Raw genomic sequence first — 17,065 nt, forward strand, 5'->3', positions numbered from 1 at the left:
GGAGGGATGGACAGTCTCCTCCTGTGTGATTAACTGCCTCTGAAAACCCACTGGAGGGTCAGCTATGGGTCTGTTCTGACTCTAGAGTACGTAACAACAACCACCACCCACCACTGAGTTCTCAAAAAAGAGCCATAATTAGGACAATTATTATAAGTAAATTAATATCAATTTACATCTAAAAAGCCTAAATGTTCACAAACAGATGAATGGTAAACAAAATGTGATACTTCCATACAACAGATTATTGAGTCGTAAAGAGAAATAAAATCTTGATAACATGCTGCAACATAGAGAAACCTTCAAAACATATTGAGCGAAACAAGAGTCACAAAAGATCTGCTATTGTATGGTTTTGCTTGCATGAAAGATCTAAAGTAGGCTAGTGTATAACAACCAAAGCGTGTTAGTGGAATTAGAAGGAGCTCTGGTAGTATAGGAGTTAAAGTGTTTGGCTGCTAACCAAAGGTTGACGATTTGAACCCACCAGCTGCTCCACTGGAGAAAGGTGTGGCAATTTGCTCCAGTAAAGATTTGTAGCCTTGCCCTCTCTTCTCGTGCAGCCTCAGCCACATCCCTGAGACACAATGGTGAAGGTTGGAGTAAATGGATTTGGCCTCATTGGGTGCCTGGTCACCAGGGCTGCCTTTAACTCTAGCATGGTGGATGTTGTTGTCATCAATGACCCCTTCATTGACCTCAACTAAATCGTCTATATGTTCCAGTATGATTTCACCTATGGCAAGTTCAATGGCACTGTTAAGGCTGAGAATGGGAAGCTGGTTATCAATGGGAAAGTCATTATTATCTTCCCGGAGCGAAATCCTGCCAACATCAAGTGGGGTGATGCTGGTGCTGAGAGTGTTGTGGAGTCCACTGGTGTCTTTACCAGTGAGAAGGCTGGGGCTCACTTGAAGGGTGGTGCCAAATGGGTAATCATCTCTGCTCCTACTGTTGATACCCTCATGTTTGTGGAGGGCATGAACCATGAAAAGTATGACAACTCTCTCAAGATTGTCATCAATGCCTACTGTACCACCAATTGCTTGGCTCCCCTGGCCAAGGTCATCCATGACAACAGTCCATGCCATCACTGGCACCCAGAAGACTGTGGATGTCCCATCTGGAAAGCTGTGGCAGGATGGCCACGGAGCTGCCCAGAATATTATCCCTGCATCTACTGGTGCTCCTAAGGCCATTGGCAAGGTCATCCCTGAACTGAATGGGAAACTTACCGGCATGGCTTTCCATGTCCCCACCCCCAATGGGTCAGTTGTGGACCTGACCTGCCAACAAATATGTTGACATAAAAAAGTAGTAAAAACAGGTATTAGAAGGGTCCCTCAAAGACATCCTGGGATGCTCTGAAGACCAGGCTATCCCCTGTCACTTTAACAGTGACACTCACTCTTCCACCTTTGATTCTGGGACTGGCATTGCCCTGACCGACCACTTTGTCAAACTCATTTCCTGGCATGGCAATGAATTTGGATATAGCAACTGGGTGGTCAACCTGATGGTCACATGGCCTCCAAAGAATAAGAGCCTTTTGGACCACCAGCCCCAGCAATAACAGTAGAAAAGAGAGAGAGAGAGAGAGAAAGAGACACTCTCAGCTGTTGGGGAGTCCTTGCCCCAACTTGATCATCCCCCACACTGAGAATCTCTCATCCTTGACCCAGTTTCCATCCAGTCCCCTTGAAAGAGGGGAGGGACTTGGAGAGCCCATCTTGTCATGTACCATCAATAAAGTACACTGCACCCACCCCCCAAAAAAAATTTGTAGGATGGTAAAGAATGAACCATGACTTGGTGGACACTGAGGTTATGTTATCGTAGTGGTGATGGTTGAAAAATACAATGAACATATTTATTGTCTGAATTTTGTATGTAAAAATGCTGAAATGACTAATTTGTTACATATACATTGTTGTGTACTGTAGAGTTGGACCTGACCCATAGCTGACCCTCTGGAGATCTTCAGAGGCAGTTAATTGCATGGGAAGAGATTGCCCATCCTCCCGCAGTGCAGCTGCTTGCCACCAGGCCGCCAGAGCTCCCTACATACACGTTTACCACAATTAAACTAAAAATTCTCCCCAAACCAAGAATTGCAGTGCTGGAAACAACAACTGCTAGCTTAGGAAACCAACAATGATGGTATGATAAAATGCATTTTAATGGTAGGACTTTCAATAGAATACTTGGCTCATTTTTTTTTGCCCTGATACAAAGGGAAGCTCCGTGAGAGCTTGGAGTTTGAGGTTGCTTCTTCAGATGCCCTTTTGGTGTCCAAACCAGAGGCTGGTAAACAGCCCGTGCTCAATAATAGCCGTGGAATGAAAGTAATCATAGTAATCACGTAAACATAGTAAACATGAAATGAAAATGAAAGTAAACATAGTAATCATGTTCTACAAGACAGCCCGATCTTTAAGTAAGCGTTACGAATAAGCTTTATATTATTAAATTATAATATCACTCACTATTCACCTCACACAGGTCCGATTCACCAGCCACTTCCAGGAGAAAGATGGGCCATCTCCTCTGTGTGATTTACAGCCTCTGAAACCCAGATGGAGAGTCAGCTGTGTGTCCTTACCAATTTGACAGCACATAACAACCCCAGCATCTCTAATGGCCAAGCAGAACTTATTAATATATGAAAAGGAAGTCTATGGGATCATTTAATTCCTCCATACTTAGTCTTCAGCCTCTCAGGGGCCCTCACTACCCACGTCTGGTTGTTTGTCTGCTTTGAAAAAATCTCATTTCCCAACTATTCAGCCTCCTTTACACTGTTGCTACTCTAAGTGTGAATGAAGTAGTGGTGGTGTTGGGAGGAGGGAGTGGCTACCAACAGCAGTATCACCTGGAAGCTTGCTGGGACTGTAGAAGAATTACCAGACCTACTGAACCAGAGTCTGAAGTTTCACAGATATCCTCAGATCATTGACGGTGAGTGTGGGACACTGACAATAGTCAGCTGAGGTCCCTGCCATTCACCCAGCTGCCTCCAAATAGAGAAAAATAGAAGGACATTTATCGAAGGGATCAAAATGGCTTGAAAGGTAGTCTTTCAATGAGGAAATATTCCTGAGGCATTTCCTTAGGTGCTTAACATTATAGGGAACTTGCCTTTAATACCTATTACAGCATTCTCTGACTTAGGACATGTTGGAGTTATTATGAACAACATTTTTTTATTTTAATGAAAGTTTACAGAGACTTAGGGTTTCCAATCATTCATTGTTGCACTTTTCTCCCTGCCCACCCCACCCTGCAATTCACTCTTCTCCTTGAAAAGTAAAATAAAAACTCTTTCATTGTTATGCAATCCCTCCCCTCAAGTCCAGTGCACTGTGCAGCCTTCATTCTGGACTCCTGTCATGACAATACTACCTGATAATACATTCCTTTTAAATAGTTTTCTCCTTCATTTGTTTCAATGCAGTATACATTATTCCTCCCCTCCTTTTCTGTCTTCCCTCAACCTCAATGTCAGTCCTGTTTTTCAACAGTGGCCCTATGCAATATTTGTCCTTTTGTGACTGAGATATTTCACTCATCATAATATCCTCTAGGGTCATCCACTTTATATAATATTTCATGAGTTCCTTGGTTTTCAATGCAGCATAGTATTCCATTGTGTGAATATACCACAGCTGCTCTATCCATTCGTTTGTTGATGAGCACTTGGGTTGTTTCCAGCTCTTTGCTATTGTGAACAAAACCTCAATAAACATGGATGTGCATATACCTGCTTTGGTGGTGGTTATGGTTTCTTTAGGGTAAATTCCCAGTAGTGGAACTGCTGGGTCAAATGGAATTTCTATTTGCAACTTTTTGAGAAAGCGTCATACTGCCTTCCATAATAGTTACACCATTTTAAACTCCCACCAATGGTGAATAAGGAGGAACATTTCTAACTGTCCTTCTCTTTGTCCCCATAATGATATCATTAGTAATATGAGACAATACAGATCATGTAGCAATTCCTGGGAGGGATAAATGGTTCAGATCCTCTCAGAAGGCGGCTCAAAAGTCAGTCTTGGTGATCTACTTCTGAGTGAGGACAGCTGTTGAAGACGTCATGAAGCAGAGCTCCACTCGAACAGGGTGCCCACATGGGTAATCAGTGACAACCGTGCACATGTATATGAACACAGTAAAAGGTGCCGTTCAGTGGGAGGTCGGGTGAAGTATTTGGAAGGTTAGAATGAGGAATTCAGGTGGCATCCCGGAGACGGCTGACTCTGAGTTACCCAACACTCTATTTGTCTTTAAGGCTGTTAATCAACTCTGCTGACCCTCTGTTGGTCTCCAGGGCCGTAAAATGCATGGCAGGAGATTGCCTATCTTTCTCCCTTTGATTCAAATCACCAGAGAGGTACAGCATTTGGGTTAACAGTATGACTCCCTAAGGTCTAACAAAACTCTAGGTTAGGAGTAGAAAATTACTGGTTTTTAAAATAATCATGGAATCTTTCCCAAATTGTTCTTATCTGAAGCCAAACTTTGTCTTACACCTTTGGCTCACAGTTGGCCAAGGAGAGAGAACTTTTGTTTTCAATCAGTCCTTGGAGAGGGACATCATGCTTGGGAGGGTGGGGGGGACAGTGCAGGAGGGGAAGGCCCTCGATGAGATGGAATGATTCAGTCACTGGGGCAGTTGGGGGTAGGTAGGTGGGTCAGAGACAGTAAGATTGGCAAGGGATAGGGCAGGCTTTAGGGCGGTTGTGCATAAGGTTGCTACAAGTCACAGGCGACTCGATGGCACATAACAACAACAACATGTGCATGAGAGTTCTCCTTTTAATTACTCTTGCACACATCCACCACCTTTTAGACTGCATGTGGTCTTTTGTCGCCCGCGCCCAAAGTCCTGAAACAAGGTGCCCTCTTGTTATCTGACACTGGCTTGCCCCTCTTTTTATTTCTTTAAACCTGTTCTGAGGCTTTCTGATTTGCCAAACTTGAAAATTCACAGCCTCTTTTAAGTGTATTTCTGCTGATTATCAGAACCCCATCTTGGACCCTTCTTTTCTTGGTCACTCTTGGCATTCAACCCACCTCCAGCTCGCTAAGGTTCTCTGCTGTCATAGTGCCTTGGTCTTGCCCCTCATGTGGTTTGCATCCACTCTCCTCCTCAGGGTAAGGAGCGCTGGTTCCTCTCATGGAAATTTAGTTTTGGGAACTTGTTGGAGTGTTAGCTATGAGTTCTGACCTAATGGCAATGAGTGAGTTATTCATCTGGGAATTACTGGAATTTTGCTACTCTTAGGTCCTGGAAAGATAAATGTCTCAGTCTCTGTCTTGAAAGAGCACTGATAAATAGTCAGAGTTACAATAAAATGTGACAGAGGCAGAGTTACAATAAAATGTGACAGAGGCAACAGTAGCGATAAAACTGGATAAGGGGAAAGTACCTAGCGCAACCTGGAGGGGAAAATAAGAAAGAAAGGAAAGGTAGTGAGGGGGTGCTGTTAAAGGCAAAAAAGGAAAGAAACAAACAGAAGGCTTATGTTCTGAAGAATGAGTTAAAAGAAAGACAACATAATTGTGATGGAGTAAATTCTGAATCAATGTGGTCTATGTGTATCAGGGTTGACTGTATACCCTGTAGAGATTTGAATAGATGGGGTTTTGTTTTGTTGTTTTTTTTAAGCATATTGTTGTCTTTTCAACCAAACTGTTTCTGGGTGTACTTGTTACTTGGTGCATTATTAGCTGTTGACATCATCCAGGGACTCTGAAGGAAGAGTTAGCTGTCCATCCAAAGTGAAGATGGCATAGGTGAAGGATTACTGTGAATAAAATATTGGAGGTGAGGGACAGTAGTATATTTGAAGAAACACAAAGCAAGTATTTGCTGTTAATGATGCTCATGGAAATTCATAATATACTCCAGAAGATTTTGAATATTTCTTTAGTCTCATTGAGAGGCAAGTGAGCCATGTACACTTTTTTAAATTATTATTTTCAATGAAAATTTACAGAGACTTTGGATTTCCATTCATTTATTGTTGCACTTTTTCTCCCCTCCAAACCCTCCCGCAACCCCCATACACTACGCTCTTGGAAAAGGAAAAGAAAAACTCTTTCATTGTTTTACAATCCCTCCCCCCAGGTCCACTCCACTATGCAGCCTTTGCTCTGGACTCCTGTCATGACAAAACAAAACAAAACAAAACAAAACAAACCACAAAACAAACAACAAAAAACACCTAATCACATATCCCTTTTAAACAGCTTTCTCCCTCATCTGTTTCAATGCAGTACACATTATTGAACTCATCTTTCTCAATCTCCCCTGACCCCTGAGGTCAGTCCTGTTTTACAACAGTGGCACCACACAGTATTTGTCCTTTTGTGACTGAGATACTTCACTCAGCATAATGTTCTCCAGGGTCAGCCATTTTGAATAATATTGCATGAGTTCCTTGCTTTTCAATGCAGTGTAGTATTCCATTGAGTGGATGTACCACAGCTTCTCTATCCATTCGTTTGTTGATGGGCACTTAGGTTGTTTCCAACTCCTTGCTATTGTGAACAAAGCCACGATAAACATGGGTGTGCATATATCTGCTTGAATGTCAGTTATGGTCTCTTTGGGGTAGTGGAATTGATGAGTCAAATGGTATCTCTATTTGCAGCTTTCTGAGATAGCGCCATACTACCTTCCACAGTGGTTGAACCATTTTACACTTCTACCAACAGTGAATACGGGTTCCAGTCTCTCCACAATCTCGCCAACATTTGTTGCTTGCTGTCCTGTTAAATTTTACTATTCTGATTGGGGTGATACGATATCTCATAGTTGTTTTGATTTACATCTCTCTTAGAGCTAGGGATTTTGAACATTTCTTCATCTGCTTGTTAGCCAACTGAATGTCTTCTTTAGTGAAGTGTCTATTCATATCCTGTGCCCATTTTTCTATTGGATTATTTACCTTTATCTTGTTGTGGTACTCAAGTATTTTATAAATTCTGGGTATATTACCTGATATGTCATTACCAAATACTTTTTCCCAGTCGGTGGCTTCCCTCTTTACCCTGTTGGAGAAGTTTTTGGATGTGCATAGGGATTTAATTCTTAGAAAGTTCCATTCATCTATTTTATTTTCTCCTGGTTCTAGGACTTTTTAAAAAAATATTGTTTCCAGTCATCAATTATTCAGTTCTTGTTACACAATGACAATTGGAAAAATACTTTGTAATAATCAGCAACTATTAAAATCCATCTGTGAGACAAGTTCCTTCAAGCAGACCTGTGTCTTTTCTACAGTTAGTTATAATGATGAATTCACTCTTCACTTCTATTCAATCCATAGCTAGATGGTTATAAGAATAAAAGCCAAATGGTTATTCTTCCAACAAATATTTGTTGAGGACTGCCATGTTCCACTTAATGTAGATGATACATTCTGTATATGTTACATGATTTGGGTGTATGTGAACATTACCTCAGATTAAGAACAAGTTCATTCTTAGTTCTGTCTTTAAGTCCAATTTGTACGTAAATTTAAACAGTTTGGTACAGTTTATGTGTAACATCAGTTAGTGAAATGTCTGACTTAGTGTACCACACGTAGTATAACTTTCTATGCATAAAAGTATCCATGCATGCTGAAACATCCTTAACATAATAATAATAAAACCGATTTGACACACATCACAAAGTAGTGCCTGTTTTTACTACGAATTGTAACATATGGTGTGGGAGCGAGACTTTTGACCTTCTCTAACTTCAGAAGAAAGGACTAGTTCTGTAATTCTTAATCATTGTCCAGCTTTTTGAAGCATAGCATAGGAAGAGAACTACAGAAAAAAGAATTGATGCGTTTGAGTTATGGTGCGGGAGAAGAGTACCAGACATACCATGGACTGCCAAGAGAACAAACAGGTCTGTTCTGGAGAAGGTGAAGCCAACTTGCTCTCTGGTGGTACTATTCTAGACTCTGGGAATACACACTGTAGTTTATGACGAAACACTAGTGATAACAATTTTCATGAGAAACATGAAGACATAGTTTGTCTCCAAACATATTATCATTTTGTTTATTTTAAAATTTTCTAAATGGCTTCTACTGAAAGGAAGAAATATAAAAGAATTATATCTGGATAGAATGTTTGATAAGTTATATATTATAGAATCAAGGTATATGGAGTTATATAATAATGAAGAAATAGAAAAATTACAGCATTCTTCAGACTACTTGGGGCATAGTATTTTTCTATGACGTATTGTATTGCTCATATTTTGTTCCAACTATTGTTGTTGTTGTTATGTGCCGTCGAGTCGTTTGCGACTCATAGCAACCCTATGTTCAACGGCCCTAAACCCTGCTCTATCCTGCGCCAACCGCACTGCCTCTGACACACCCATCCCGATTACCCCAGTCACCGAATCAATCCATCTCATAGAGGGTCTTCCCCTCCTGTGCTGTCCCTCCACCCTCCCAAGCATGATGTCCCTCTCCAAGGACCCGTCCCTCCTGGCAACATGTCCAAAGTATGTCAGACGAAGCCCCAGAATCCTTGCCTCCAAGGAGTAGCTTGGTTTAATCCTCTCCAAGATGAATCTGTTTGTTTTCCTGGCAGTCCATGGTACATTCAGTACTCTTCTCCAGCACCACAGCTCAAATCTATAGTTCCAACTATAGATTATGATTTTTGAATTGCAATCTCAAATACCTACTTCCCTACTCATTATTATTATTATTATTATTTACCATTGAGTTGAGTATGACTCGTAGTGACCCTATAAACAATAGATCTGAACTCTATCCTATCCTGTGCTAACCTCACAGTCTTTGACATACTTGAGCTCATTGCTGCAGTTCGTTGTCCTTCCATCTTTCCAAGCATGATATTCTTCTCCAAGGAATAGCCCCTCCTAGCAACATGCCCAAAGTATGAGCGATGGAACCTCATAATTTTTGCTTTAAAGGATTAATTTGGCTTCACCCTCTCCCAGACATCTGTTTGTTATCTTGGAATTCCATGGAATATTCAGTACTCCAACATCACAACTCAAAGGCATCAATTTTTCTTCTGTCATCAGTTGTCAGATGCATAACAGACGACTGAAAAAATCATGATCAGAATCAGGCTCACCTTAACCTTCAAACTAACATCATTACTCTTCAGTAATTTGGAGAGGTCCTGACTACAGACCTTCCCAGTAAAATATGTGGCCTGAGCTAGTGCTGCTTTTGCCAAGTGTATTTATTTTGGATCCAAGTAAAATTAAGTCATTGACAGTTTCGGTCTTTTATCCATCTATCATGATGCCGCCTGTTGGTCCATTGGTAAGGATTTTTGTTTTCTCGACACTGAGGTGTAATCCATATCAAAGGTTGCAGTGTTTGATCTACTCTTTGTTTTCTCATCTAATTAGGAAACTCTGGTTGGCATAGCCCATAACAAGATGTACTATTAACCCAAAGGCTTTTATGTCTCTGGTGGTTTGGAGCCACCAGCAGTTCCAAGGGAGAAAGATGGGCAGGCTCCTTCCTCCCATTGCAATTTACAGCCTCAGAAACCTGATGGAGGGTCCATTGGAGTCAGAACTGGCTCCAGAGTAACAAGCTGAGAACAATGCCTAATTATTAAGACCAGCCAACTGGTGTGTGTTCCCATACTACTGCAGAATTCTTTACCAAGACGAAACTGCCTAATCACTAGAGAAAGTTTCTCTAGTGATTTAGAAGACTAAACACCCACTCAAAGTCAAGTTTCAAAATGAAATGTCATTTTAACATGCTTCCAGTGCTTGGTGGTTTGAATTTCTTATGCTAATGGCATTAAGTTTTCCGTTAAGCCTGGGAAATTGCTAATGGAAGCAACTATTTTTAGTACTGAAGTCTTTGAAATTATACTAAGGAAAGACAGTTACTTTCATTGTATTAGTCAATTTAAAGTATTCTGTAAAGGAGTGGGTGCCTTTGTGGCATTCTGGCATGATTATATGAGGCTGCATAGATATTCTGATCTCTAGCATGTTTTATAATCATAACATCACATCTTCCTCACTTTCACTTGCTCAACTTGTCTTTTCTCCAAATCAAGAATCTTTTCTGTATTCTCCTTAACATGCCTCCACCTGAATACTGTCAGTCACAGAGTCCAGCTAAGTGTATCACCCAGAAGGATTTCAGCCAGAAGCAGACTGATAAGGACAAATTGTCACTATAAAACAAACAAACAAAAAGACATCTATGGTAGACCTGTTCAACTTAAGTAGGCTGGTGGTAGTGGAAGCAGTAGCTGAATACTGCTCAATATAATCACCAATATCATCTATTTCTGCTACCCATCCATACAGATCATACCACTGTGGTGCAGAAAGCTGTGCTTGATGCTGGAAGCCCTACTTTTGATATTTGAAATAAGGAAAATAGGGTTTTAGGAGGGAGATCCATGCTGGATAGCTTTCAGCAGAATTTCAAGATTAAGACAAACCAGGATAATTCTTGGTGATTTACTTCCTAAAGTTGTTGTTGTTGTTGTGTACTGTAGAGTTGGAACCGACCCATAGTTGACCCTCCAGGGGGTTTTTAGAGGCAGTTAATTGCATGGGAAAAAATTGCCCATCCTTCTCTTGCAAAGCAGCTGGTGGCCTCGAACCGCACGTCTTTGGGATTGCAATGCAGCTTCTTGCCACTAGGCCACCAGAACTCCCTAATGCTCAGAGTTAGGCAATTAAACTCTCTGGATCACAACCGAATTTTGTCCACTAGTATTAGAAGATTGGAAGATGAGGGTCTATGGCTGGAAGTCACTGTGCAATGGCCGTAAGAATGGAGTTAAACATGCCAGTGATCATGAAGGTGGAGCAGGAACTGCAGCACTTAGTTCTGTTGTACTTAAGGTGAACATATATCAGAGACAACTGGAATGACAACCGACAACACAGTGACTACTATCCGTCAAGCACTTACAAAACTCAAACTCAAACGCACCATGATCCCCAGTGGGGTTTCAGAGGCAGGAGATCTTCACGGGCGTAGATTGCTCATCTTTCTTCCACGGAGTGGGTTCACAGGTAAACAGTTATGAGAGAGGAAGTACTGATGCAGCCTGATATCCTAAAATGACTCTCAAGCAAACATGACTTTAAAAATCCTAAAAAATCTAAATGACTCAATTTCTACAGAGAAATAGCCAGTGTTCACGTCTTCTCCCTGACTTCAAGCTGACCAGGTTTTGATGCCAGTTTTAACTTCTGGCTCCTGTCAAAAAAAGCAATTGCAGAGAGAAATGCTTCTACTTCTCAGAAAATAGCAGGAAGCTCTACTTACAAAAGGAAGGAATTTTTCTTTTTTCCCAAAAACCCCACACACATAAAAACTTCACATAGACTAAATTGTGGTTTAAAGCCTTAAAGTTGTATTTAATACAATCATTTTTGGCATGAGTTTGGCTGCTTTCTCTCCCACTTAGCACTATTATTTTGCTGTTTCTGGTTTGCTTTTTTTTATTCCCCCATAGCTGCCTTTTCAAACTAGAGCTCCCACTGTGCTCTTGCATCAGTTGGAAGGCAGGGGTCTTCATTTTGTCAGCTTCTCGAACTGAGCTGGAACTTGTGGTTTGGTACTAGGCAATGTTTTCCTGCCTTTTTTTCCCCTCCTGTGGGAAGCATAAAAGGGAATTATAAATATAAGTTAAAAAGTCGTGGGTGATTTTTAAAACCACATGAAGAGCTCTTGCAAAAGCACTCAAGTTTTGTTGAGAATCAACAGGAATGCAAAAAGAACAAGGGCCAAGTGGAGACAGCCATATCTGACTTTTACCAAGTTCACAAAGGAAAACTGTCCCCTTCAACAATACCAACACCACAAAACCAATTCCCACAATTTAAGACACGTCCCCCATACTCCCATATCTCTTTCTGCCCCTCCCTGCATTAGTGTTACTGCCTTACTGGGTCCCAAATCTGATGTGACTGCTCACAGACCACACAGAACCATATTTAGGAGGTAAAAAAAGGCTATAATTTGGTTTAGTAGTAGAATACAATCTCTCATTCAGGACAGCTGCCAAGGAATGCTCATGCCTCGTGACTTTAGGCCAATGTTACAAAATTTTTAGCCTTACCAATTATGTACCCCCTCATCCCCCACCCAGCTGTCCAATAAACTTGGGCAAAGGCTCTTAGCTCCAGGTCCAATGGCATAGTGGTCTCAAGGGCCCACCTCAGCCAGGTCTCTGGCTCTCTGGCTCATGTTAGGTCTCTGTTTCTCTGCTGTAGCTTCTATGACTTCTGCTCTCATAGACCCACTTGGTCTGTCTGGCATCCTGAAGGAAAAGTTGGATTCTTTTGTTGGTTCTTTTCTGGTAGTGAGGTTCAATCTTCTGCTGCTAGATCAGCTCAGTTTAAAATTGAGATTAACCAATCCCTTGTGGATTGGTGAGAATAGCCAATCCCCTTGTCTATTCGTGAGACTAGCCCAACATCTTGTGGATAGGCTGACACACTATATTCACATATTCCCACCTATCCATATGGCAAACTCAGGCAATGGCTAGGAAATCCATTTTAAATAAATCCTCAACTCCACATTGTCCCATAAATAACGTATTTTCACACAGAGAAAATTTGTCTGTTTGGTCATATTGGGCATTGGAACAATTGAGGAACAGCTGTAAGCTAAGAGATAATCTGAACCTCTAGGAGACTTCTGCTTATGGGCTGGGGGGGCGTCATCTTGGAATTACTGCTGTTGCTCTAAATATTACATTCTGCTCTTAACTCCATGCATTCTTGTGCTATTGGAATTCTCTTGCTTTTTGAAAACTGATGCCTATAATTATACAAAAAAGGAATTGGTGGTTCAGGTATAGAATATTCACCTACACTAATATAAGCCATGTCCAGATGAGAGAACTTTGTTTAACTCCTGGCTAATATATTTCATGTACAACATTCTCCTATTTGTCCCTATGAGCTCACATGTAACTATGATGCTGGATAGGTTTTTGCAGAGCTTTTAGGCTAAGCTGGACCAGGAGAAAGGGCCTGAGGATCTATGCAGGCAAAATAAAAAACAAACCCTCTAAATAGCAACAGTTCAATTTCTAACCAATTATAAGGGTGGTGTGGGACCAGACAGCATTTCATTCCACTGAGCATGGAGTCTCCACAGCTGACAGTTCCTGGCAGTTAACAATAACCACACATTTGCACACATTGTATCACAGATCAGGCTTTTGTTTCTGTCACCTAACTGCCTCCTGGAATGGGAATACTAGTAAACCTCAGCACATTTGGCAGGCCCTGAACTTGCCTAGGTTTGCTCCCTTAAGCTCTCTATACATTTATCATGCTCATTCCTGCCTTCAAGTTATTGATTATGCTGTTTGTCAAGATTATGCTATAGTCAAGATTATATCAGGAATTCTATTTCCACAAAAGAATGAAGCTTTGCATTTTCCCAGGAGGGGCCAATCTGGCCAGAATTTAGCAATAGTTAATCAATTTATCTACTCTAGTTATAGTGGATGGAATCCCTGTGTGGCTCAAATAGTTAATGTGCTCAGTTATTAATGGAAAAATTGGAGGTTCAAGTGTACCTGGAGGAATTTCAGAGTAAAGACATGAAGTTGTACTTCTCAAAACCAACCATAGACACCTCTTTGGAGCACAGTTCTAATCAGACATAGATGGGATGACCATGAGTTGGATTTGACTTGATAGCAACTAGTTAATATATTTGTAATGTCATTGTATTATAATCAGAGAACATAGTTGTTATCAAAGCATTTCTTTAAAATTATCCGAGTTAAAAAAAAAAGAAAATCTATTGTCTTGGATGTGGTCAATCTTCGTACATTTTCCAAGTAATTTTAAAAACTAGATACAGTCTTATTATTTACTGTAGTTAGTGCAAAAGGCTCCAGGTGGTGCCTGATTAAAGTGCTCAGCAGCTTACGGAAATGTTAGAGGTTCAAATCCACTAACCATTTCATGAGAGGAGGATAGAATTCTACTGCCATAATGATTATGGTCTTGAAAATCCTATTGGAAAGTTATAGTCCTTGGAAAAAGACCTGATGCTAGAAAAAGTGGAGGGTCAGAGAAAGAAAGGAAGACCCTCAACAAGAGAGGTTGACAGTGGCTGCTAATAATGCATTCAACATGTCAGAGATCTTGAAGATGGCAGAGGACAGGGCAAGGCTTAGATGTGTTCTTCATAAGGTTGATGTGAGTCAAAATCAGCTCGATGGTACATAACAAGAACTCTATGCTATGGGTCCCTGTGAGTAGGAAAACTGGATGGCAGTTGTTTTCTTTCTTTGTGTTTCTCTGTGTTTGTGGTGTAGTGGTAGAATCCTCCTCTGCCTGGTGAGATGCCTAATCATTCCCAACCAATTAGTTGGAAACTTATGTGTTGCTATGACTAGTAGAACTTTCTAAACTAGTAGGGATAAGAAAGAAAGACCTAGTGTTATAACTCTTTTTAAAAGAACCAGTGAAAAATTGACAGGTCATAATGGTCCATTCTGTTGTAGATGAAGTTGCAATGAGTTGAGAGCCAACATAGTGACAACAATGTTCTACAAAGTCACAGCAGACATTGAATTAGCAAGTTGAATCATTAATTGCTCTTAAACACAGTACTAGACTACACAGCAAACTAATAATCAGCTGAGCATGATATGTGTTTCAGTTTGAAGACACCTGATTTTATATTTTTATACATATGGATGGAACATCACACACACACACACACACACACACACACACACTATTGAAAACACTGAGCTCATAGCCAACAGCACTGTAATTCAAACCTGAACATATTTTCTTTGTCAGGCACAATACAACCTTCTTGTGCTTAGAGTCACTAGACAGCACTTCAGCACTTCAGGAGAACACTCAGCGGCCATTTCAAAACATAAAACTACCAACAAAAAGAACAAACAAAAATGTGGAAAATGTGGCTCTAGATAGACCACAAACAGGGAACTCGTTTACAATGTAAGAGCTGAAATAAAAAGGCAGAACAAGGTAATACTATCTTGTTGGTTTTGGCTGGGAGGAGCCCTTTGAGTGGCATAAATTTGTCATCATTCTGTGTAAATCTACTGATGACTAAAAAAGTGCTACAGGTATTGATTTTGGGGGTTACAAATTTTAGCAAGCAAGAGAATTCACAAAATCTCATTCAATGAATGATAAGTAGTGACTCTGTATTTCTCTGTTATTGGGTGTAATGTTCAAGAGATTGCCAGTAGATCAAACTAGATAATTATATTTTTTATATTCTTCTGTATTTAACAGTATTTTAGTATCCTTGATCTATCACTAGCTTCTAAATAGGTGTGGGTTTTGCTTTTGTTTAAAAAATCCTATTATAATGTTAGATTTATCAGTATGTTTTGAACTTACATTTAAAGAATTACATATGTTGAGGTTATATAATAGGGGCATATAAATATATAACTTTTATATCTTTGCAATGATAACATTTTATATCACTACATGATTAGTCCTGTTTATTGCTAGAATTGTTCTTGTCTTGCAGCCTATTTTAGCTATGTCAGTATACTTACTCAAACTATATTTTAGATGTATTTGCCTGGTCTCCCCAGCATTGTCTAACTGTAAAAAGCATAATTTTTTTCAGCCACTTTCTAATAAACTTTTTTATCTCTTGTCTTTTTCAATTAAAGACTCAGTAAATGCCTTGAGGAGAAAAAGTGGTGCAAAGAATCAAGCTCATTTCTTGGTGTCTCTCTTTTCTTCTTCTCCTGTTACCTTAGTTGCAGCTTGAAACAACTTTCAGATCTATGGGATTTTTCATACTTGTTTTTCATAAACCACAAATTAAGGCGTTAAAAACTAAAATCCGTCTTCACTGGAGTTGGCGTCTCCCTTTTCATTCTCCTTTGAATCTCTGTCTCCATTCAAACTCTTATGATTGTTATTGTTTTTATTGTTGTTGTCAGGTGATTTTTATTGTTAGATTTTTGTGTTGTTAGAGTCAAATATGACTCATAGCAACCCTGTGAACCCATCTGAAACCTGTCCTATCCTGTGCCATTCTAAACATCCATAGCACACTTGAGCCCATTGCCAGAGACATTGTATCAAACCATCTAATTGAAGGTCTTTCTCTCTTTTGTCAACTCTCCACCTTTCCAAGCATACTGTTTCTTTCTAAAGAATAGCCTTTCCTAATAACATGCTCAAAATATTTGAGATGAAGCTTTGCCTTCCTTGTCTCTTTTGTGCACTCTGGCTGCACTTTCTCCAATACATATCTGTTTTTTTCTTTTGACACTCCATGAGATACTCAGTAAACTTCTCCAATATCACAGGTCAAAGTCATCAGCTCTTCTTCTGTTATCCTTAATCATAGTCTAGCTCTTAGTTGCATAACAGATATTTATAAAGACCATGACTTGGATCAGACATTTTAATCTTTAAACCAACATCATTGTTCTTCAGGAGTTTGGAGAGGATGCTATATACCTTCTGGTCTCTTGACTGCTGGTACTAAGAGTGATGATTGTGGGTCCAAGTAAGATAAAATAATTGACAACTTCAATCTTTTCTCCATCTATCATGATGTTGCCTATTAGCCCAGTGTTTATGATTTGTATTTTCTTATTTTTTTTTACATGTATGGTTAGTGTTTTATTTTTCAAACAGGAGTTCTAAAACATCACACTAAATCAGGTCAAAAGGTAAAGTTTAAAATAGACTGTTTTATAAGGATAAATGATAACATATGTAATGACTGTTCACTCTGCAAAATCTTCATCTTAGGGTGTATGATACATCTGGTTGGTCGTAGAACCCAGATTTTCCTTGTTAGCTAGTCATTATTTTTCTCTGGTCTGCAAAGACTTCTCATTAGTTGCCTTATGGTTTTGTTGCGTGATCTCAGAATCCCTATGCTTTCTCTGAGTGGCAGTCAAACTGTCCCCTTTTCTTTCCCCCTTGCTAATCTCCTGGGATTTGGTCATGTTTTTCTGGTGGTCAAGTTCTCTTTGATTTCCATGGGCCATCCTGACCACCAGACAGAGGCTGGAAGAGAGCAACTAGGATTTG

General features: G+C 40.1%; 1 protein-coding gene and 1 pseudogene across 1 annotated transcript; one reads left to right on the top strand and one right to left on the bottom strand.

Moving 5' to 3' along the window:
• Positions 1–587: 587 nt before the first annotated feature.
• LOC102866778 lies at positions 588–2,366 on the top strand (annotated as a pseudogene).
• A 14,470-nt stretch (positions 2,367–16,836) lies between these two features.
• LOC102849518 (small EDRK-rich factor 1-like) lies at positions 16,837–17,022 on the bottom strand. The gene has a single exon (XM_006879000.1). It carries the CDS (start codon positions 17,020–17,022, stop codon positions 16,837–16,839), a length of 186 nt encoding a protein of 61 aa, XP_006879062.1.
• Positions 17,023–17,065: the final 43 nt, after the last annotated feature.

This window comes from Elephantulus edwardii, unplaced genomic scaffold (assembly GCF_000299155.1).
Source record: "Elephantulus edwardii isolate Elephantulus edwardi_28Jun2011 unplaced genomic scaffold, EleEdw1.0 scaffold00002, whole genome shotgun sequence".
Classification (NCBI taxonomy): Eukaryota; Metazoa; Chordata; class Mammalia; order Macroscelidea; family Macroscelididae; genus Elephantulus; species Elephantulus edwardii.

Excerpts from the sequence above, each read along its gene's own strand:
- LOC102849518 (XM_006879000.1), bottom strand. The coding sequence starts at position 17,022 with ATGGCCCATGGAAATCAAAGAGAACTTGACCACCAGAAAAACATGACC.